Genomic DNA, 23,391 nt, shown 5'->3' on the forward strand with positions numbered 1-23,391 from the left:
TTTTGTCTTTTTGAGACAGGGTCTCACTCTGCAGTTCAGGTTGGCCTTGAGCTCACTTTGTAGCCCAGGCTGGTCTCGAACTCCCAATGATCCACCTGCCTCAGCCTCCTGAGTGCTGGGATTACAGGCATGTGCCACCACGCCCGGCTAGACTTTATTTAATTAACCTCTTTCTAATTCCATACCTTTAGTGTTTGGGTGTAAAACCCTCCAGCTTTGTCTTTTATCTCTGGCCTGGTAGAAGTCTCAACTTACAAGAGACATGTATTAGGATGGCCAAGTTACAGGGAATGGTGCTGGGTGCTGGAGCTCCTGGGGGACAAAGGAAAATAGCACATAGTCCTTGCCCTTGATGAGGTCCAGGTGGACTTTATCAGTCTTTTTAGTGGCTAGGGCAAGAATAAAAATGTTCTCACCTCATTCCTATTTCTCTTTATAACAATGCAAAATGCTGAACATATATTGGAATTCCTACTTAATTATCCTCCCCCTCGCTTAGAGAGCAGTTAAGGCCTGCAGAGCTCAGGAACTTTTCATCAAGCCCAGACTGGAGAGACCTCAGGCCAGGGCCAAGACAGCCTGTTTCTGTGGGGCCCCTGGCGCCTTGTTTAGAGTCTTGGACCTCACAGCTGCTACTGTGACCGCAGTTTCCGGCTTCCTGAGTTCTCACACTCAGTTTGACACTGCAGAGATCACACTCCAGTTCCTGATTTGGAGACGAACGTGCTTAAGCTTGGTGCTCCTTAGTATCGTACATGGGATCTGTGCTTCTTTCCCCTTTTCAAATGGGAAGACTCATTGTAAATGACTTGGGGTTGTGTAAGGACAAAGTATATAGGTTTGTTGGGTGGCAGTTGAAAAAAAGATGTTTCCTAATTGAATATCCTAGCTCATGTGAGGTTTTTAACTCTCTTTATTTTTGTTTCTTATTACTAGGAATTTCTCTCTTTTTTAAAAAAATCTTTTTGAGACAGTGTCTCACTACACAATTCAGGCTGGCCTTGAGCTCACTTTGTAGCCCAGGCTGGTTTTAAACTCACAAGGATCCTCCTGCCTCAGCCTCCTGAGTGCTGGGATTACTTTTTATATTTATTTATTTATTTATTTATTTATTTTTGCCTTTTTGAGACAGGGTCTCACTATGCAGTTCAGGCTGGCCTTAAGCTTACTTTGTAGCCCAGGCTGGTCTCAAACTCCCAATGATCCTCCTGTCTCAGCCTTCCGAGTGCTGGGATCAAGGCGTGCGCCACCGTGCCTGGCCTTTTTTTCTATTTCTTTCTTTCTTTCTGTCTTTCTGTCTTTCTTTCTTTTCTGATACAGGGGATTGAACCCATGGGTTATTGCCCAACTGCCCATGTGATTCTTCTGCCTCAGATTTCCATATAGCTGTGTGTCATTGTACCTAACTTTTTCTTTCCATTCCTTCCCCCCTCCCCCTGGATAACAGGGTCTCACTATGTAGTTCAGGCTGGCTTTGAATTCTGTCTTTCTTTTTTGTTTTTTTTCCCTTACCGGGAATTGAACGCACGACCTCGTGCTTGCCAGGCAAGCGCTGTGCCGCTGAGCTAAATCCCCAGCCCCTGGGTTTGAATTCAGTATGTAGTCCAGGCTGGCCTAAAACTCCTGGAGATCCTCCCACCTCAGCCTCCTGAGTGGTAAGATTACAGGCATGGGCCACCACATCTGGCTACCAGGGATATTTTATGTATGGCGAGCAGGAGGTACTAAGAATGCAGCGTTAAAACAGCTGCTACTGGGGACGGGGGATTTGGCTCAGCAGCACAACGCCTGCCTGGCAAGTGCAAGGTTGTGAGTTTGATTTCCGGTACCGGAAAAAAAACAAAAACAAAAACAGCTGCTACTGCGAGGCAGCCTTAAAACCTAGTTTTGGGCTGGGAATATAGCTCAGTGGCATAAGTGCCTGCCTGGCAAGCGTGAGGTCATGAGTTTGATTCCCGGTACCAAACAAAAAAACACCTAGTTTTTATCCCAGTGCTGAGGCAGATGCTTGTAATCTTAGCACCTGGAAGGCTGAGGAAGGAAGATGGCTGCCAGTTTGAAGCCAGCCTGGACTATATAGCAAATTCAAGCTGGGCAGAATGACACAGTAAGATCCTGTCTCAAAAAACCAAAAAACCATAAACAAAAACTAAAACCCTATTTTTTACATCAGAACTTTGTAAATTTGATGTCCAATTTGCAAGAAGCTGGCAAGTGCTACTTCTGTAAATCTTTAATCAGAAAGAGCTTAGCTTCCAAGGTACTTTATTCATACGTACATCAGGTTATTTTTGCCCGGTCAACATCAAATTCCTTGTTTCCCTAAGGAAGAGTATCCTCAGGGGCAACTCATTCCTTTCTTTTTTCCCTGGCAACCCAGACTCATCCATGTGACCTGAGATTGGCCAATCAACAGAGGCTGCTGGCCAAGACTTTGCCTCTCATGCAAGTGACTCAAGACAAAGGGACAGCAGGACAGAGTTCCTGCAGTTGTGTGCAGTGCTGCCGGCAGCAGCAGCTGCTGCTTCTGGCTTGAGCAGTCCTTGTGCCTCCTTGTTTTCAGAACCTGCCCTCCTCTCAGGGCTACGGGTAACTTTGTATTGTAATTCTCTTTTGCTTAGACTTGCAACAGTGTCCACATTTGTTCCTCAAACAGTCAAAAAAGAATTTTAACTTACAAATTGTGGCAATTTGAAGGTGCCAACTTCTTGAAAATAGTGCCTAAATTTCTGATCCTAGTCTTTAGTGAAGGAGGCTAACTCAGCTGAATACAAGCAGGTTGAATAAGTGAAGCATGTTATGTTTGCATGGGGCTAGAGAATTTGGGATTTTGGGCGTTATTATGTTGAGGGGCAAAATCCCTAACATCTGAGTTTGTGTGTATGTGTGTGTGGGGTGGTACTGGGGATTGAACCCACAGGGTTTTGGTTTTTTTGGTCTTTTTTGACACAAGGTTTCACTACGCAGTTCAGGTTAGCCTTGAACTCACTTTGTAGCCCAGGCTGGCCTCAAACTTGAAGTGATCCCCATGCCTTAGGCTCCCCAGTGCTAGGATTAGGCATGCACCCCTTACCTTATTTATTTATTCTTTTTCTTTTTTTTTTTGTCTCTTTGAGACAGGGTCTCATTATGCAGTTCAGGCTGGCCTTGAGCTCTCTCTGTAGCTCAGGCTGGCCTCAAACTCATAATGATCCACCTGCCCTGGCCTCCTGAGTGGTGGGATTACAGGCATGTGCCACCCTGCCTGGATATTTATTCTTAAAACAGGGTCTTGCCTTATAGTTTAGGTTGGCCAGTAACTCACCGTGTGGCCCACTTGCTACAATTAGCCAGCTGGGTGTGGTGGCACATACCCATAACCCCAGCACACCTTGTACGTAATCCCATTACTTGGGAGGCTGAGGCTGGAGAACTGCCATGAGTTCCAGGCCAGCCTGCACTACATAGTGAGACCTTGCCTAAAAAAACCATGCCCCTGTGTGTGATGGCACACACTGATAATCCCAGCACTTGGGAGGCTGAGGCAGGAGCATCCTTGCAAGTTCCAGACCAGCCTAGGCTACAAAATGAGCTCAAGGCCAGCATGAACTGCATAGCAAGACCCTGTCTCAAAAATACAAAAAAAAAAAAAAAAAAAAAGAATGACGGGATCGACCGATGTGTGTAAAGTGAGGGGCGGGATTCTGCAGGGGATCACAGCAATGTGCCTGTCACTGTAATACACTTTAAACATTTTAAAACACTCACTGAGTGCTTGACATTCCATGTACGAGGGAATACAAGTAAGGAAAGGGGCTCACCTTCAGCACTGTTTGTTTCTGTGGTGCTGGGGACGACCGCCCGCACTCGGGCAGGGTGGGGAAGGCCGAGTACGGCCCCGTCAGGAGTCAGCGGCGATGCGCAGTAGGATGGGGCTTACGGAGGCGGTGGAAGGGGCCCGGAGGCTCCCGGGGCTGGGGCTGTGGCCGCCCAGGGCGGCCCACTGCTGCCGGTGCCTGCTGAGCGCCCACGCTCTCCTCCCTACAGCGCAGACCCGGGCTGCAGGGAGGGTGGTGTGTCCGTGGCTGCTCTCAGCTTTCCCTGCGGGTGGCCAGGCAACACAGCGGGAGCCACTGAGACACAAGGCGACACCGCCGCAGACTCCGCGTCTGCGCCCTACCGGGCATCTCCGCCCATCTGCTCCCTGGCCACACCAAGGCAGAGGGGCTGGGGGACAGGCGGTGCCCCGCACCTGTGAAGTGTGCCTGCCACGGTGCCACTTGCAAGGCGCGGGGCCGGGCCCCTCCAGGTCAGCCACTTGGGGGCTCCTGTTTCCCGCGGGGGGCAGGGGCGTCCCTCGACTGGGTCTCATGCTGCTGCGCCTCCACCTGACGACTCTGGACTTGGCAGTCTCACGCGTTACGGATGACGAGGGCCAGAGCGCAGCTCAGCTGCAAGCACCTCCACAGACACTGCCTCGCGGGTCACTCTCTGCTGCGGGCACGTCTCTCATAATGGTGTCCAGCTGCAGTATCAACTGCAGTCCTAGCTCTATGAATTAAAGTCAACTACTGTCAACCTTATTTATTTTTGTCTTGTTTTTCTTTTTCCGGTACCGGGAATTGAACTCACGACCTTGCACTTGCCAGGCAGGTGCTGTGCCGCTGAGCTAAATCCCCAGCCCCTCTATTTTTGTCTTTTTGAGACAGGGTGTCACTATGCAGTTCAGGCTGGCCTTGAGCTCACTTTGTATCCCACGCTGGTCTCCAACTCGCAACAAACCTCCTGCCTCAGCTTCCTGAGTGATGGGATTACAGGCATGCGCCACTATGCCCAGCTCTGTCAACCCTATTTATTATGTATTATGTGTTTTTTTGAGACAGGGTCTCATTACGTAGTTGAGACTTGAACTTGCTACAATCCTCCTGCCTCAGCCTCCTAAGTATTGGGATGACAGGCGTGCATCACCATGCTCAGCTGTGAACTTTAAAAGACTCCAAATCTTTTTCTATATAGGTTCTAGTAACTTTTTTTTTTCCTGGTATTGGGAACTGAACTTGCAATCTTGTGCTTGCGCTGTGCCGCTGAGCTAAATCCCCAGCCCTCTAATAACTTCTGTTAAGGGCAGAACAAGCTAAATAAAACAACACCTGAAGTAATTAGCTTGTTTCCAGAACTTCTCAAAACATATGCCCAAGGCTATCATTCCAATTCTTGGTAATTTGATCATCATGAACTTACGGTTGAACCACTGGACTGGAAACATCATCTTTTAAATGCAAGGGTCCAGGCTGGGCGTGGTGGTGCACCCCTGCAATTCCAGCACTCAGGAGGCTGAGGCAGGAGGATCCTTGCTAGTTCCAGACCAGCCTGGTTTATAAAGTGAGTTCAAGGCCAGCCTGAACTGCATAGTGAGACCCTGTCTCAAACAAAAAACTCAAAACAAACAAAAAACTTAAAAGCAGATTCTTAGGCCCCAAGCAAACTAGTCTAAGAATTCAGTTACTTGGGCTGGGGATATAGCTCAGTGGTGCAGCGCCTGCCTGGTATGTGCAAGGTCTTGAGTGAGATTCGTGGTACAGAAAGAAAAAAGAATTCAGTTGTACTTTATTTCCTCCATAGTGAGATTAAGGCCAACCTGAGCTACACAATGAGACCCTGTCATCAAAAAAAAAAAGATAGTATATATAACTTTAGCTAATTTCCACAGTATTTTATACAATTTAAAAATTCTAAATTTACATTAAAAAGAATTTTAAAAAATGATTCTGGCCTCAAGGAGTTGAACTATTTTCACATAACAACTGCTCCTGAGCACTCGTATTAGAAGCTAAGAGCCAGGCTCCATCCCTACCACCGCACAAAGCATCGGCAGGCAGGGAGACAGCTGCAGCCAGCTGCAGCCGACGGCTTGAGAGCAGTGTGGGCCGACAGCGGGACCCCGTCTCCTCCAAGTGCTACAGGGACTAAGGTGACAGCTGCCCGCACTCAAGCGGCCTCTCCTGCTCGGCATAGCGCAGCCGGGGCGGGGAGCTGCCGCAGCAGAGCCTCCCCCCCACCGCAAACTCCGCACCAGGCGAGGAAATGCGAACGCAGCACCAACGCCAAGGGCAAGAGCAGGCTGAGCAGCTGAGAGGGAGTCAAGGCCCCAGGACCGCACAGGGGCATGGCGGGAAGACCAAAGACAGCTGCGCAGATCTGTCTCCTTTCCCCGGGAAGTGGCCGCCAGGGGCTCGGCGGGGCAGCTGACCTTCAGCTCCTGGATCCCGACTCTGAGGCCTGTCACCCCTCAGTCACACTCTAACGGCTGGCTGGTCTTCTGCGGCTTCTACTCCCTATCACTTCTGTGCGGATGGCCTTCTATTCCAGCACACAGCACGGCATCTTCTCCGCCTGCTTCCTGAAGGCACTTTCTTCCAGAGATTCCCGTGAGAGGCTGCTGAAGAATGCAAGTGTAGTTCCCACTGGCCAGGGTTAAAGGCCTCTTCAGCTGGGGAACAGGCGCTTGGGAAGGAAACGCCTTGTAGGAAAGTCACATGCGCACGTGTCAGCTCCTCCCGGAGGTAGGATGGGCTGACACCCAGGTGTGGCCCAAGAGCCCGAGGAGCAGGCAGCACCCACGGACTGCCGCAGGGCAGGCCTCCAGCCAGAGGCCAAGCAGGACCCCGGGAGGCAAATCGCAGAGACAGGCTGACAAGGACGTCGTGTGATCAAAAAATACGGTGAATGCCTAACTTCTTAATAAGAGCATTACAGCAAAAGACACACTGCTGTTAATCCCCCTTAAACCCTCTCTTGCCGTCAAACACACTTCCTTCGTGAGCGCCTTTGGGGGTACATTCCTGGCTGCCACAGTGTCTTGAACTGCTTCCAAGCGCTCGTCTCTCACGGCCACTTTGACTTTGGGGAAGAGCCAGATGTCTCACGGTGCCAGGCCGGTGAAGGAGGTGTTGAGGACACAGCTTTCTTTTTTCTTTTTGTCTTTTTGAGACAGGGCCTCGCTATGCAATGTAAACTGGCCTTGAGCTCACTCTGTAGCCCAGGCTGGTCTCAAACTCGCAACGATCCTCCTGCCTCAGCCTCCCGAGTGCTGGGATTACAGGCGTGAGCCACCACGCCCACCTGAGGACACAGCTCTCCACAAGCTGCCTTTCCGCTGGGTGCACCTGGCAGCAGCATTCAGTGTATTACTGATCACACCTCGTAGCCAGGAAGAGGACTTCGGGACTGCTTCAGAAAAGTGGCAAGAACGATGGGGTATGGTCCCCTGTGCCTGAGTCGAGGAGGAGTATTTGAGGGAGATTAATAGCAATGTGTCTAGGGGCTGGGGATTTAGCTCAGCGGTACAGCGCCTGCCTGGCAAGCACGAGGTTGAGTTCAACTCCTGGTACCGGAAAAAAACCAAACAAACAAAAATAGCAATGTGTCTTTACTGTAATAAATTTAAACATTCACCATGTATTTTGCTCACACCCCGCACCCCACACTGAAGACATATATGAAATAAAGATTTGAAATTCACAAAATTCACTTAAATACCCTGGCAGGAATTAGTTTGCTGTGGCAACATGGTGAGCACAGAGGATATTAAATGAGGAAGCCCAGCACAGAGGTAAACACGCAAAGAGCTCACTCATGGAAGGTCAGACGCAATCCCGCAGCACAGGGCAGAAGCCAGGCACATAGCACGCCCTGTGAGGAGGGGCACGAGCTCAGGTCCGTCTGGACAACCTGGCAAGACCCCATCTCAAATGAACAGCTAGCCAGAGAAGGCAGATGCTCATCAGGCTGGGCAAGAAACGCCGAGCGAGAGCCTGTGTGCAGCGCCCAGCAGCACAGTGGGTTCCAGAGTCCAGGAGGGAAAAGGGAGAAGGGAAGCCAAAGGCCAGTGAACAGCTACAAACACATGGTCACACAGAAGACCAGGTCCCAGTGTCTGTACCACGCTGAGGCGACCACCGTTAACAGTGATCTACTGTGTATTTCAGAACAACCAGAAGACTTCGAGTCTTCCCAACACAAGAGAGGACAAACGTTTGTGGAAATGTGAGTCACCACGACCGGACATACGTGTCACAGCACTCTACACACCATAAATATATACTATTATGTGTTAAATAAAAGGAGAAAATAACCCCAAATTAGCTCTCAAACCAGCATGGTTCTGATGTATCTCTAGGAGTCCAAAGTTAAAAGCATCTTACAGCCACTAGGACTTAACATTCAAGACAGTCTGAAGAGATGGGGCTGGAGAGAGGACCCTGGAGCTATCCACACGAACAGACAGTGAGGAAACAGAAACTGTCTCCGATGGTTGGGTCCGGCCCTCAGATGAAGAACAGATCCAACCAGGGCAGTGGAGGACACAGAAGTGAAAAGTAACAAGGGTTGAAACTGGGTGTTATGTCTCATACGCCGTGCCACCTGGAGGAGTCTGGAAGCTTAACTAAGTAACACAGCCCCTCTACATCCTGTGGAGAAGGACACGCCCTTCCTGGTTTGGGATGTTGTCATGTCAACTTGAGAAGTTTAGAAGGTTAGCTACGTGACTCTGCAGGGGGCCAGGGTGCTCACTGTGTACACCCTGAGCTCCTGCAAAGGAAGGCATGAGCCGGGTGTGGTGGAGCACGCCTATAATCCCAGCACTCGGGAGGCTGGGGCAGGAGGATTGTTGCGAGTTCGAGGCCAGCCTGGGCTACAAAGCGAGCTGAAGGCCAGTCTGAACTGCACAGCAAGACCCTGTCTCAAAAAGGAAAAAAAAAAGAGGAGGGCACAGAGATGGTGGGGGTGTAGAGGACACCCCCCCAGGGCGGGTAGGCTGCATCAAAAAAGGGAATTGAGAAAGGACTGATGGCTGGTCCTCCCGAGGAGCTCGTCTTTGCCTTCGGCTTGGTCCTCTCCTGGCTTCTGGTGCAGACTGTTTGGCTTCCGCCTGGGACACTTCAGCCTTCCGGTGCTGGCTCTTGGCCTTTGTCACAGATTCTTCAGCATTCTGTCGCACACCCATCAGCCTGCTGATGTGGACTTGCACGGACCCTGCAGTGAGCTCCTGGCCCGGGGCTGGGCTCTTCAGTCTCCAGTGTGCAGACACCCTCTGCACGCTTCCTCGTCCAACTCTGTGGCTGACCACTGTAAGCCCAACTTGTCACTTCTCGTACATTTGTATGTCTTGTGTTACATCTGTTTCTCTAGTAGACCATGACTGACACAAGAGGCATGGTGGCGTAGCCGTGTAATCCCCACACGTGGGAGGCTGAGACAGGAGGACTGTTGTGAGTTGGAGACCAGCCTGGGCTACAAAGTGAGCTCTCAAGGCCAGCCTGAACTGCATAGTGAACCGTCTCAAAAGGAAAAAACCCAAAAAACAAAAACCCAGGAAAGGTAAGGAGGGAACACACCGCAGGGGACAAAAGGTCTCACGAGAAAGAAACTGCTGAATGGTCAGTCCAGCAGAAAGTCAAGGGAGAGGAAAAGGGGGAGGGCAAGACCATCCAGCCGCCGGAGGGTGACCTTAGAGCAGGAAATCTGCAGTCTGCAAAGCGCATTTCACGTAAATAATACTTTTGGAAACAAGTGTCACGATCCTCAGAAGAGAGTGACAAAGCACTGTGACTACTGTCGAGTGCAGAGCACAGACAGAAGCCAGACTGCAGGACGTGCTCAAACACGAGCGACCAGCAAGCAGGCAGCACGGCTCACCTTCACTGGTGGTTTGTGTGCGCAGTCGGCTCTGTGAAGTGGGGACTATTTATGTATGTTTCATTTTCTGACGGTGTAAGCTGCTTTGCCGGGGCTCGAACTATGACCCTCCTCCTTCCCATAGGGAATCACAGGATGCGATTCATCATTTTAAAGGTTATGGTATTTTTGTTTGTTTGTTTGTTTGTTTGTTTCTTTGCTTTCTGGTACCAAGAACCGAACTCACGACCTCGCGCTTGCCATGGAAGGCACTGTGCAGCTGAGCTAAATCCCCAGCCCCATCATTTTAAAGGTTAAACAACGCAACAGTCATAAAAAGAAACTAGCTGGAGGGTGAAATGACCATCATAGAGGAAATGTAACAAATTCTAGGAAAAAAGGGAGGGGACCTTGCAGTAAAAGAAATGCACAAAATTCAAGCGATGGGGGAGAATCTGCAAAAAAGAACACAAGAAACATGGAAATAGAACTTTTTCAAATAGGAAGAAGGTGCTTGCTTTGGTAGCAGGTATACTGAAATACACCAAACAGGCAGGGGATCAAGGGAGAGAGCGGGAAGTGACGGGAGGGGAAGGAACAAGATCAGCACATGGGTTCCGCACATGCAAAGACTCCCCACAATAAATGCAGTTACTGTGTACTGCAAGAAAATTAAAAACAATACAATAGCCAGGCGTGGTGGTGCACGCCTATAATCCCAGCACTTGGGAAGCTGAGGCAGGAGGATCGTTGCGAGTTTGAGACCAGCCTGGGCTACAAAGTGAGTTGAAGGCCAGCCTGAACTGCACAGAGAGACCCTGTCTCAAAAAGGTAAATAGATAGATAGGTAGATACATAGATAAATAAATAAAATAAAAGTAATAAAATGTGCAGAATGGGGGAAAAAAAGCATAAAACTGCTCAGAAAGTAACTGTGAAAGATCCCTGGTATCTGTGGACTTCTCAGAATCAAAAAACAGTGAAAACTGCCAAATACTTTCTTAAAGTGGCGGAGGGGTGGGGTGAGGGTAAGTATCTTTCATCATTACTTAAACGCAGTATTGAAAGCCCTGGCCTAAACAGTTTAACAAAGATTTCTACATTCATCAGCTATGACACAGCTGAGGCAAGCACACGGATTTGTTAACCCTGTGTTGGCATGCGTGAAAATGAAGCAAAGAAATTTAAGGGTAAAAGATTAATCTGAAGGGGCTGGGGGTCTAGCTCAGCGGCACAGCGTCTGCCTGGCAAGTGCAAGGTCGTGAGGTCGGTTCCCGGTACTGGGAAAAAAACAAAGACTAAAAACCAAAAAAAAAAGATTAATTTGCAAGCCAGGCTTGGTGGTGGACACCTGTAATCCCAGCACCCGATGCACTGAGGCAGGAGGAGCGCTGCGAGTTCAAGAGCAACTTGGGCTACGCAGTGAGCTTAAGGCCAGCCTGAACTGCACAGTGAGACTGTCTCAAAAAGAAAAAAGATTAACATGCAGGTAACAACACTCTCTTCTTTTAGAAATTAACAGCAAACCATGTACTAGAAAGACATTTACAACTGGGAAAGTAAAACTCGCAAGTGCCAACACAAATTTTATCACTAAAATCCTTGAACTAAATTCCATACAAATATGTTAAATAACTCAAATCAGTTTTGGTGATTTTATAAACACGCACTGTTTAATCATTAATATAAAAAAATCACATTCAAACATCATGTGCTGTAGAGAGGACATGGTTCTTTTGAGTCAATTTGAAGTCACTATCACATATGTTTCTGTGCGCTGTTACAAAAAGTACCACCCTTGTCCAGCCAAAGTATTGAATGTGACAATTTGTCCTAAAGAAAGTCCCTATGGCACGTGAGAATTTAAACTAAATCAGAAAATCTGGATGGCTTGGCCCTGACAGTCACTCTTACAAATAGATGCCATAGGAGCTGGAGTAACAGATTGTCAGAAAGACTTAGGAATTTAAAGTTCCTCCAAAATAAGGGAAAAAAAGGAAAGCCAAAAAATACATTATCTTGGTACCAGCCTACTAATTTTATAATATGCTGAATTTTCAGACTGTAACCATTACAGTATCAGGGAAGTATTAATTTATACATAGTAGTAAATAACTACTACTCAAAAAAGCATTAAAATGTACGTACGACAGTTACATATCTTACTACTTCAATTTAAGATTCCCTGTAACAATTTCTGATAACTGACCCATACGCTCCAAGTCTTCTATCTGCTACTGCTCCAAAGGAGTACTCATCTAACTCACTCTACAGCTGCAGGTCCACAGCTGTCTTAAGTAAACGCTTTATTGGTGACTAAACATGGTGGTGTTTTTCAAAGTTTCTATGATAAATTTTCTGAGGTAGAAGTAGTGCTACAAACCTTGATTTTTTAGCATGTTAGTGTCTGTTTCACAAGGTTCACCTTAATGACAGACTTTTCTCTAGAGGGAATGCAAAGCTCAGTGCTTCTGTCTAATATTTTTGTCAGAATTCACCTGTAAGTTACTGACAGCTGAGGGCAGTGGTGGTGAACCCACGGCACACATGCCACAGCGGGCTGCCTGTATCACTGAAAGCTCTAAAGGTGCATCGCTGGTGGGGGGGATTTGGAGCTGGCAGATCTGCTGTGCAAGCAATGCCCCAGGGAACCCGGTCCCTCAGGCTGAACGGAAGCACAGCAGAGTCACTCAAAACGAGACGAGGAAGAGAACACAGGTAAGTGTAGCCCCAGAGATAAATACCAAAGAAGTATAGAAATGTTTTATGTTTGTAACTTTTTCCATCTATTTGATTTAAGAAATAACTATTACTAATTTAATTATTGCAACTGTGTGGTAACATTAAATGTGTTGACAGGCATACATGTGAAGATACGATCGGTAATACCACAAAGGAAATAGAGGAATAGATCTATATGGTAGTAAAGTCTTTATAAACCATTGAAATTACAACTACATTGTATAATTTAAGATGTTAACTGTAACCCCAGAGCAATTATTAGGGAAATAGTTAAAAACAAAACAAAAAATCATGAAGAGAACGACAGAGGAGTTAAAACAGTGCACTGCCAAATACTCACGTCAGAAGAGGGAGAACAGGGACACAGGTAAGACCCAAGACACACACAAGACAGAAAAACAATGTCATTAACTTCATTCCATCAGTAATTACACTAATTATAAATGGGTTAAAGTGTCCAATCAAAAGGCAGAGACTGGGAAAATGGAATGAAAAACAAAAACAAAAAACAAAACCCATGATGCAACTGCAGGCCACCTACAACGCACATGCTTTAGGATTCTGTCCTAAACAGGTTGAAAACAAAGAGATACTTTGTAAAAAGTAGAGATTTAAAAGAGATTTAAAATTGCTACACTGTTATAAAAGAAAAGAGATTTTTAAGATAGAAGTTAATATTAGAGACTAAAGACTTTCTGTGTATATGGTTAAGAATATATAAATAGATGTAAATACCACATTTTCTCGTTCATTCATCTGTTGATGGACATATGGGCTACTTCTAAGATTTAGCTATTACGAATTGTACTGCTATAATCATGGGTGTTATGGCTAGGTAAAAGACATGTAAGATCACCCCTCCACTACAAAACCTCATGCACATGATACTAAATCAATCCACTGATTGGTTAAGTATAGATCTGGGTGTGGATGATGGAGTGAGTGAGAAGAAGGAAGACCCACCCTGGGTGTGAGTGGAACCAACCAAAAGGCTTGTAGACTGGACAGGATAAAGAGTAAAAGAAGGGCTGGGCGTGGTGACGCACCCCTGCAATCTCAGCACTGGGGAGGCTGAGGCAGGCGGATTGTTGCAAGTTCGAGACCAGCCTGGGCTACAAAGTGAGCTCAAGACCAGCCTGAACTGCATAATGAGACACTGTCTCCAAAAAACAACAACAAAAAGAAACAAAAACCACCTATGCACACTATTTTCTTTGTAAGTTCTTCCTAGTGTAGAAGTTCCAATAGAACAAGTATTATTCCCGCTGTACAAATAACAAAAGAACAAGTGGGTACCTAAGGACTTTCTTGTAATTCTATAAACTTCTAAAGAAAAACAATACTTAAAAAAACATAATAACAAGCAGGACATGGTGGTGCATGCTTGTAGTCCCAGCACTCAGGAGGCTGAGGCAAGACCCTATTTTAAAATATAAAAACAAGATAAAAAATTTTTGTGTTGAGGAAAAAAGAGGGAGGTCAGTGTATACTCTGAAGATCTTCTGCACACACACAATGTACACTCTAAAGTTACTGCACAAAGCCAGATGGCGCACACCTGTAGTCACAGCACTCAGAAGGCTGAGGAAGGATGATCACTGAGAGTTCAGGCCGGCCTGGGCTACATAATGAGACTCTATCTCCAAAAAACCAAACCAAAACAAAACCAAATTTACCAAGTTACGGTGCATAAGCTCAAACCTGTCAGGCCTTCGCTATGATGCTCGTTTTTAAAATTGCAGTCTGACTTATAGAGCCTTTTGTGAGGAGCATGTTTGTATGTGTACACGTGCAGAAAAATTTGTTCATAAAAGTTACGATACTCTATGATTTGAAGATGTATTTTTACCATGCACAGGTGAATCTTCATCAGCAAACAGATTTGGTTCAATTTCTTTCAAGGAACTTCTCCCTTCAAGCCGGGCAAGGAGCTTACCAAAGAAAAGAGAGAAGGAAAACTCATTACCTAAAGCAAAGTCTGAGAAATCCACATTTATACAATTTTCCAAAACTCTATAATCGTGAGGATTTGTAGGGAAATATAAAACAAGAAATGCACCTTTAGACAAACATCACATTCATTTATTCTCACTTGTATGCACCCAACACTGCTGTGATAGAAGAGTCTGTGCCGCTGAAGGAACAGTTACTTTTGGGATGTACTGTGCAAACTGAAAAACGTCTCCTTCGGTGTACTGTGTGATTACCCTTCTCCCTGAACTGACTGCACCTCTCGTCCTTCTCTGCTACAGTTTGCCTGAGTCTACCTACAGGGGAGCTAACAAGGAAGAAAGTAGGAAGGTCAGGTGCAGAGGGCGCAGCAAGTGGACCAGGCCTGCGAGACAGACAGTGGAAGCCACGCAGGCTGTGCGTGCAAACAGTGATGTGTGCGTGCACACAGATTTACACTGTGAGACCTGCGGCATCCAACAGGCAGGAAACAGTGATGTCTACAGAGCGCAGAATCAGAGGAGGAAAGGCCTCCGGCGCTCTGTGCAGAAGCCTGGCTTTGGTTCTGCAGCTGACAGCAGGAAGCAGTCGCAAAAGCTACGATGGACATCGGTACTCCAGAGCCTCCCTGCTGGGTCACCTCTCTGGGCCTCGGGTGTTCCACCCTGAGGACGAAACGTGTTACAACACCGCTCCCGCAGAGCCACCGTGTGAGTACACATTGTTACTCTCCGCCTTCACAACGCACTGTCCAGGCGGCTCCTCAGAGACAGGGCAGGGAGTGACACCGGGTAAGGACAGAAGGCTGGAGTCCGTCACACTGATCTGGAGGACGAGGGCCTGCACTGCAGCGACAGGAGTAGATGGGATGAGCAAGAACTGATGATTTAAAGGTCAACAAAGGAAATGTAACCAAAGCTGATTTTCAAATTTCTAGGGCATCAGCACAGATCTGACAACTAATCTACACAGCAAACGAAAAACAGAGCACATCACGAACAGCAAGAAAGAGCCATTTTTTTTTTATTGACTTTAAAAAAAAATTGAGACAAACACTGGAGAAGGATTTACGGAAGTAATGAGAAGGCTCTTCGTGTGATTCCAACCAACACTTGTGGAACTGTACTGGGTACAAGGCACATCCCTCAGTACCTACAAATACCAACACACCTACCTGTGCTCAGCGAGACACGAGCCGGGGACGGTGACCTGCCTCCCTGGACCTGCCAGCTAGGTCTGTGTCCTCCAGATAAAATCACATCACGAAACAAGGCAAGGCGAAGTACAGAGAGCAAACCCCACCCAGAACTATCTCCAGAAAACGTTTAAACTACCAGGACGACGACTGCCTTATTCCTCTGGTTCACGTTTCCAGAGGACAGAAAAGCGCAGTGGGTGACTCAGCCGGCGCCCAGCTCGGTCGAGCAAGGCCCCACTGCGTTCCTCACACCCCACACTTACCACAGAAGCCAACTCCTTTTACCCAAGAGCGTTCTGTTTCAGGAAATCAAGACTCCTAGGAACGCTTGTGAAACAGTCCTTGGATGACACGCCAAGCACACTGTAATTTCAACCTTGCCCAAAACGTCTGGCCGCTACCCTTGGCTCCGGCAGGTGATCTGTGAATCCTCCCACTGTCCTGGTAAAGGCCGTCTTCAACCCTGGACCACGGCCCCGTGAGAATGGGATTTACGGAGGGCCTCTGCTCACACGGTGCTAGGCTGACTGCCAAGGACTACAGGCCGAGGGCAACGGTGCGGGCTGCTAACCAGGTCTGCACGGCAGGGCCCCACTCCGACGACAGCCCGCTGTTCTCACACACTGTTGCTGGGACAACTCGGCCCGCCCACGCCCGCCCTGGAAGGACAGGGGGACGCTCCCCTGGAACTCTGCTGGACGCAGACCCACTGTGGGTCTCCCGAGGCCGGTCTCAGTCTCCAGCCCCTGCTGCGTAGACCACAGGAAGCTCAGCAGTTCGCAGTGAGCTCCTGGAGTGCTGCTCGGGACTCACTGGACCTGACGGGGCTGTGGGGCGGTTCACGTCCGATGTCCCCCTGACGGGGCTGAAGGACACCCAGGAAGGCGGCAAAGCAGCACCAAAGAGGTCGGCGCGGAGCCCGGCTGAGTAAATGCTGAGGGGAGCGGCCCGCACCCAGCTCAGTCCCTCAAGGGTCCCGGGAGGGAGGACAGGAGGCGAGAAGGCAAGGGGCGGCCTCACAGTCCCAGGCCAGATCCTGAAGATCCCTTATCTGGGATAAGGATCTTCCCATGCAGGAGCTGCCTAACGCCGGCTAGGTCACTCAGGGAGCCAGATCTCCAAAGGACCAATGCGTAACACGACGTCACGCTTGAGGAAGAGTTATACAAAGTGTAAGACGGACCAACAGATTCGAACGTATGAAAAGACAATTTTGTACCTCACACTGCAATTCACCTTTAGAAAATCTACTACTTGTGAAGTTCTTCTATCATATCAAAAAAGAACAGCCACAATTGTCTGAAAAGATGGACATACTCCTTTCTCCAACTACCCATCTCTGCGAGGACAGATGTCTCCCAGATGTCAACGGAACAGCATATTGGAACACTGGTACATATTGGTACAGGAAAGAACCCAGTGGACGTCTACTAAGCCAAACGTTGCAACAGTTCACAGACACCTAAGGGAGAGCCGCCGCTCCCCTGGGCTCACAGGAGGAGAGCGTTAAAAAAACAAATGAAAAATCCCTCAACTCACTTCCCTACGGCTTAGGCCTCTGTCCGTTCAGGGCCTCGTGAGAGCACATTCCCAGCCAGGCCCCTCACCTGCATGGGAACACTGGGAAGGAGAGGGGTCTCCACCCGCCCGCGTCCAAACACAGTGCTCGCGCTGGGCAGAAGCAGCAACTCTCGGTAAGACTGGAGATGAGCAGGCAGGAGGGACCAGCTAAAGAATGGAGAGGACAGCCGAGCGTGGTGGCGCACGCCTGTAATCCCAGCACTCGGGAGGCTGAGGCAGGAGGGTTGTTGTGAGTGCGAGCCCAGCCTGGGCTACAAAATGAGCTCAAGCCCAGCTTGAACTGAGAAGTGAAACCCTGTCTCAAAAAGACAAAAATAAATAAAAAATTAAGAAAACAACTAGAATGAATAGGAAAGCCAGGTGAAGAGGCTGTTGCCACACATGTATGTGGTCAATGTGGAGTTTAGCCTTTAAGCACGATATTCCTTAAAATACCCTAAAGTTTTTAGGAGTCCTAAAATCACATGTGAAATTAGAACTCCTCAGCCACTCTGAAAATTAGCCCTTCAGGGCACAGAACTAGGCTTGGCTCTTGAATAAAGCATCTGCCTAAATTGTACGGAAAAAACACCTGTTACTCCAACACTGTGTGGTTAAGTTCCATTGTCGCTAAGTACATCCCCAGAAGGGCCGTCTTTCCAATCACTTTAAAAGCAATCATCCTATAAGATGAAAAGAAAACCACATAAATACCTAACAAGTCTCGCAAAAAGTGTCACATACCAACTAAGTGGCACTAATTTCTATTTCTGAGGGTTAAAGTTTAAATTTAAGCAGATTAGCCTGGCGTGGTGGCGCACGTCTGTAATCCCAGCACTCGGGAGGCTGAGGCAGGAGGATCCTTGTGAGTTCGAGACCAGTCCGGGCTACAAAGTGAGCTCACGGCCAGCCTGAACTGCACAGCGAGACCCTCAAAAAGACAAAAACATAAGTAAATAACTAAATTTAAGCAGATTCACAAATCAGACATCCCACTAAGCGTGCACTCACGATCTCAAGAGGAAGCCATACCGACTCCACTGCAGAACTGCACCGAGACTGAAACAGAAACCAGACGCACGTTCCCAGCAAGGGGCCAGAGGGCACCACAGCGAAGCCGCAGCGGCGCTCTGCTACTGCACATGCGCGGACACACGCTGCCGCTGCGCGCGCTCCCCCAGGGCAAAGTGTCAGGATGGCAGCTGTAAAGCGGGAACTGGACACGCGCTGCTGCGCCCCGCCTCGCTGCTAGCTCTCCTACATGAAGCAAACGTCCTCCTCTGTTCCTCCAGGCTGACAATTGACAGGCGCAGGCCCTTAAGAGTCCTGAGTGCATGCAGCCAGAAGTAGCAGCACACTCTTGTAATCCTAGCACTCAGGAGGCTGAGCCAGGAGGATCGAAAGTTCAAGGCCTATAATTATCAGACCTTGTCTCACAAAAGTGAAACAACGACAACACTCAAAAACAAAACCAACAAAATGAAACCACACACAAAACCCAAACAGAAACCCCAAGTAAAGCTGGGAGTGCCAGGCTGAGCAGGGCGTAGAAGGGACACTCCTGGCAGGAGCGCGTGGGGAAAGAGGTGGAGAGAAGCCAGAACTCAGTGCGCCAAGAAGGGCCGAGGAGGTAAGACGCAGAGGCAGGCTCCGCCGTGAGGCCCAGGGGTTCTCCTCAGGCCTGTTCTCGCTCACTTTCGGCTGGGTGCCGACAGAAAAGACTGAACGGATGATGCCTGCGGGAGTGAGACTAACTGCAGGAGTGATGTCCCCTGGAAGGGATGGGGTGCAATCCATGCCACAGACAGAGAGGGAGAGGCTGCCCTTTCTTAGGAGAAAATTATTCCTCTATTTTTAGAGAAAGGGATTCAGAACACCAGCACATATATTATTACCAATACAGACCTGATGAAAAAGCAGGAACTGCCCTATTAATGTTTAATAACACAGACTTCAAAGCGAAATTACTAGAGAGGGGACCACTACGTAACGATTAAAGGATCAATCCACAGGAAGACATAATCATCTTTAATGTGTACATATCAAGCAGCAGTCTCAAAACACATGAGGCAAAACAGAGCCAAAAGAGAAGCAGACAAATACACAATTATATTTGGAACTTCAGCCTCCACCCCTCAGCACCTGATAAAACCACTACCACAGAAAGCCCAGGGTCGTAGCATGCCCCTCTAAATCCAGCACTCTGGGAAGCTGAGGCAGGAGGACTGCACACTGGAGTGCATCCTGGATAACTGAACTAGACCCTGTCTCAAAAACTTAAAGGGGGTGTGCACTGGGGATGTAGCTCGGTGCACAGACCCTGGATCCAATCTCCAGTTCATGGGGCCAAGGATATAGCTCAGTGGCACAAGCACCTGCCTGGCAAGCACAAGGCAGAGTTTGATTCCCAGTACCAAAAAAAAACAAAAAACCCGAAAAAAAACAATCTCCAGTTCAAACAATGCCTATTAAATAGAAAATCACCAAGAACACAGAAGATCTGAACACATTCCACCAATAGGCTCAAATTCACACACATGCACCTAATACCAGAATACACAAGTCTTTCAAGCACCCAGGGAACAAATTCATTAAGATAGACAGTATCAAAAAAAAAAAAAAAAAAAAAGATAGTACCTTGGGCCATAAAACCCACCAAAACAAATGTAAGAGAACTAAAACCATACACAGTATATTTTCTGAAGGAAACAAACCAGAAATCAGTTAACAGAAAGATGAGAGGAAAATTTTTTTTTTTTTTTTGGGAGACAGGGTCTCGCTATGCTGTTCAGCCTGGCCTTGAGCTCACTTACATAGCCCAGGCTGGTCTCAGACTCGCAACGATCCTCCTGCCTCAGTCTCCTGAGTGCTGGAATTACAGGCCTGTGCCACCACGCCCGGCCCTCACCTTTTATTAGTATACATATGCAGTATACAACAAAATTTCTTAGGCCAGGGATACAGCTCAGCAGCACAGCGCCTGCCTGGCAAGTGCAAGGTCCTGAGTTCAATTCCTGGTTCAAAAAAGAAAATTCTTGTATTTTCTTAATGACACACGAGGCAAGGTAGAAAGATGCAGGGAGAGGAAAGGGGCGAACGGCGTGAAATCCAACCCGTTAATACCTGAGTTCTCACCGTGGGGTAAGTGTGGGCGCCGCGGGAAAGGAGCAAGCCCAGCAGCCACGTCTGCCCTCCTGCACACTCACTGGCGGTGACAGGCCGGGGCCACTGACGCGCAGTGCTGGGTGTTTAGGGCTCAGCAGCAGCAGCAGGCGCACCAGCAGGGCAAAGGGATGAAGACCGCAGAGGAAGGCCTGCTTCACGCTGCATGGTCAGGAAAGGCCGCTCGCAGGAGCTGGCCTCTGGGCAGAACCCGGAGCCGGAGGAAGGGAGCCTGGGGAATGCCTGAGGGACAGCAGTCTGCACAGGGCACAGCCAGGGCCACGGAGCCAAGAGCGTATGGGACAGTCACAGAGCAGGTACAAGGTCGAAGAGGCAGGAGGTGAGAGCAGAGATCAAATCCTGGGCTTGAAGGGCAAATCATGAAATGATGCGTTTTGCCTCTGAAAGCTTTGAGCGATACGGTCTGCTTATATTTTTGGTTTTCTGTGTGTTTGCAGCACTGGGAATTAAAGCCAGGACCTCACGCATGTGAGGCCAACACTCGGCCACTGAGCTACATCCCAAGCCTTTTTTGATTTTTTTTTTTTGGTTTTTCTCCGGTACCGGGAACCGAGCTCATGACCTTGAGCTTGCCAGGCAGGCTCTTTGCTGCTGAGCTAAATCCCCAGCTTCCCCAAGCCTTTTTTAAGTCAGGGCTAGCTAAATTACTCAGGCTGGCCTTGAATATGCAATCCTCCTGCCTCAGCCTCCTGAGTCACTGGAAAGTGGGGGTATGCCACCGGCTCTGCTCGCGCTTAAAATGGGTGGCTCTGGATGCTCTGTGGGAAGCACCTCGGGGTGAGAGGAGGGGCTGGGGGCAGAGATCGGTGAGGCGGCTACTACAGTAAAACAGCTGCTGGTGACCGGGCCTGGCCGCAGTGAAGAGGGGACCGGTCTGACCCTGACGTACTCTGAACGTATGAGCAATCCAGGACGCGACAGCTGGGTGGATCGGAGGATGCCTCCGTGGTGTTTGACCTCTGTCACCGGCAGGATGAAGCTGGCCTCTAACAAGTGGTGAAGACCGGAGAAGTGGCCGGCTTGGGTGAGGGTGTCACCCAAGTGCGTGGCGGGACACCAACATGTCAGTTTAGGGCATATTTACCTTCTCCCTGTTGTTCATTTTGAAAAACAATCAGCACCTCTACCTAGATTTCTGAATGCTGTCAAACTTATCTTTGTATTTTTCCTCTAAACCACTTCACCTCAAATATGCTAATATATTACCAAAAAAAGGTATTTACTTTATAATGTTATAGTTGTCATACTCATTAAAATGCACACTACAGGGGCTGGGGATTTAGCTCAGTGGCACAGCGCCTGCCTGGCAAGCGCAACGTCGTGAGTTCGATTCCCAGTACTGGAAAAATCACCAAAAATAAAATAAAATAAAATGCACACTACTGACAGGGTTTGCTGTGTAGTCCAGGCTGGCCTCAAACTCTGTCCTTCTGCCTCAGCCTCCCAAGTGCTGGGATTACAGATGTGCGCCATGGGGCCACCTGGTTGTGACGCTCTTTTCTAACACATGCTCCTTAGTTTCCCAGGATTCTGGATGCAGTCAGGGATGAGCGCGCTAAGTCTGAGATGCCCACTACACATACCTACAGCTACGTCAGGATGAAAATGAAACATGCACACCTGCAATCCGGGGCGACGTGTGGACTAGAAGACGTGTTCTGTAGGAAGTGAGTTCCTAGGAAAATATGGCTGGACTTGGTTCACATTTTAAGTTGAAGATTATAAATTTAAAATGAAATCAGTCTGCCTGTGACTTTTGCCTAGTATTAGCTAGCTGAGTGGGCAGAAAAATGAGAGCAGACAGTTTAACCATGCTTAGGTTAAGCAAGTTACAGGCAAAAAGAGGCCAAGGAAATTGATGGCTTTTATAGAGAAATAACTGTAATGATAGAGCATGGATTCTATTCTGGGTGAGAAGGGAATAAGCAGTGTTTTAAAAGTCTGTGATTGCACACAAACACCAATTACTATTTTTACTTGTTTTCTTTTTTAGACAAGGTCTTACTCTGTAGTCCAGTCTGGCCTGGAATTTGTTATATAGCTCAGGCTGGACTCAGACTTGCAATCCTTCTCTCTCAGCCTCCTGAGTACTGGGATTACAGATATGCATCACCATGCCTGGTAAATTACCATTTTTAAATAAATACTAAATATTGTCTTACCTAATACTTACTTCTGGAAAACAAGCTGGCTTTCTGTCTGTCCCTTCTGTCTCTATTTTTTTTTGAGACAGGGTCTCCCTATGTAGTTCAGGCTGGTCTTAAACTCACAATAGCCCACAATGGTCTTGAACCTGCAGCAATCCTCCTGCCTCAGCCTCTCAAGTGCTGAGATTACAAACATGTGCCACACACCCAGCCTCCATCCTTTCCAAGCAAACCAGTAATCCTTATCACTATTTATAATGTTTACTATTCAGATAATGTGTCTAGTGCAAAGACCACAAAGTGTAGGAAACCACCCCCTAGAACCCGAGCTGAAAAGGAACCAAGGAAGCATCTTCCATCTTCACTGTACAAAGCAGAAGCAAGGTCTAACGACTTGTACCAAATCACACAGCTTGTTTTGGGTAAAGACACAACTAGAACCAGGGTCTCCGAACTTCAAGTTCATTATTCTCCATTCTGGCCCCCAAAAGGTGTCATTAGAAAATTTCTGAAAGCCAGGCCTGGTGGCACACATTTGTATTCCCAGCACTCTTGGAGACTGGGACAGGAGGACTGCAAGCGCAAGTCTAGCCTAGGCAAGTTAGCAGCTTAGCAAGACCCTATCTCAAAACAGAAAATAAAAAGGGTTGGGTACGCAGCTCTGTGCAAAGGCCCTGGGCACTCTATCCCCCGCACCACAATAAGTAAACAAACAAACAAACAAACAAATAAATTTCAGGAAGACCACAAATATTCGCACAGTTCTCCTTGGGAAATGACAATGGGAATGAGAGCTTCTTGCTTTGCATTTTAGTATTATTGGGATTTTCTGTCACAAACATGTTTCTTTAATAAACATGGCAGGGTTAGTTAGAAACAAAAAAGCGCTGGGTGTGGTGGTGCACGCCTGCAACCCCAGCCCTCGGGAGGCTGAGGCAGGAGGATCGTTGTGAG

General features: G+C 48.1%; 1 protein-coding gene across 5 annotated transcripts in view; it reads right to left on the reverse strand.

Moving 5' to 3' along the window:
- Window positions 1–23,391, reverse strand: part of Xrcc2 (X-ray repair complementing defective repair in Chinese hamster cells 2) — a 49,968-nt gene that overhangs the window by 25,664 nt on the left and 913 nt on the right. Inside the window, exons 1-2 of one of the 5 annotated variants that reach the window (XR_001231241.1) lie at window positions 15,811–16,193; window positions 14,249–14,330 (exon numbers count right to left, since the gene is read on the reverse strand). The exons of 2 other annotated variants lie outside the window; for them this stretch is intronic. Coding sequence is in view for 1 of the 3 variants with exons in the window: in XM_005404847.2 (XP_005404904.1) it covers window positions 14,249–14,330 (82 nt within the window). In the remaining 2 variants the exon portion in view is untranslated. Of the gene's footprint in view, window positions 1–14,248; window positions 14,331–15,523; window positions 15,607–15,810; window positions 16,194–23,391 lie in introns of those variants that run through there. 2 more of the 5 variants (XR_001231242.1, XM_005404847.2) reach the window with 2 other exon arrangements.

Source organism: Chinchilla lanigera, unplaced genomic scaffold (assembly GCF_000276665.1).
Source record: "Chinchilla lanigera isolate Chin_1 unplaced genomic scaffold, ChiLan1.0 scaffold00090, whole genome shotgun sequence".
NCBI classification, from domain to species: domain Eukaryota; kingdom Metazoa; phylum Chordata; class Mammalia; order Rodentia; family Chinchillidae; genus Chinchilla; species Chinchilla lanigera.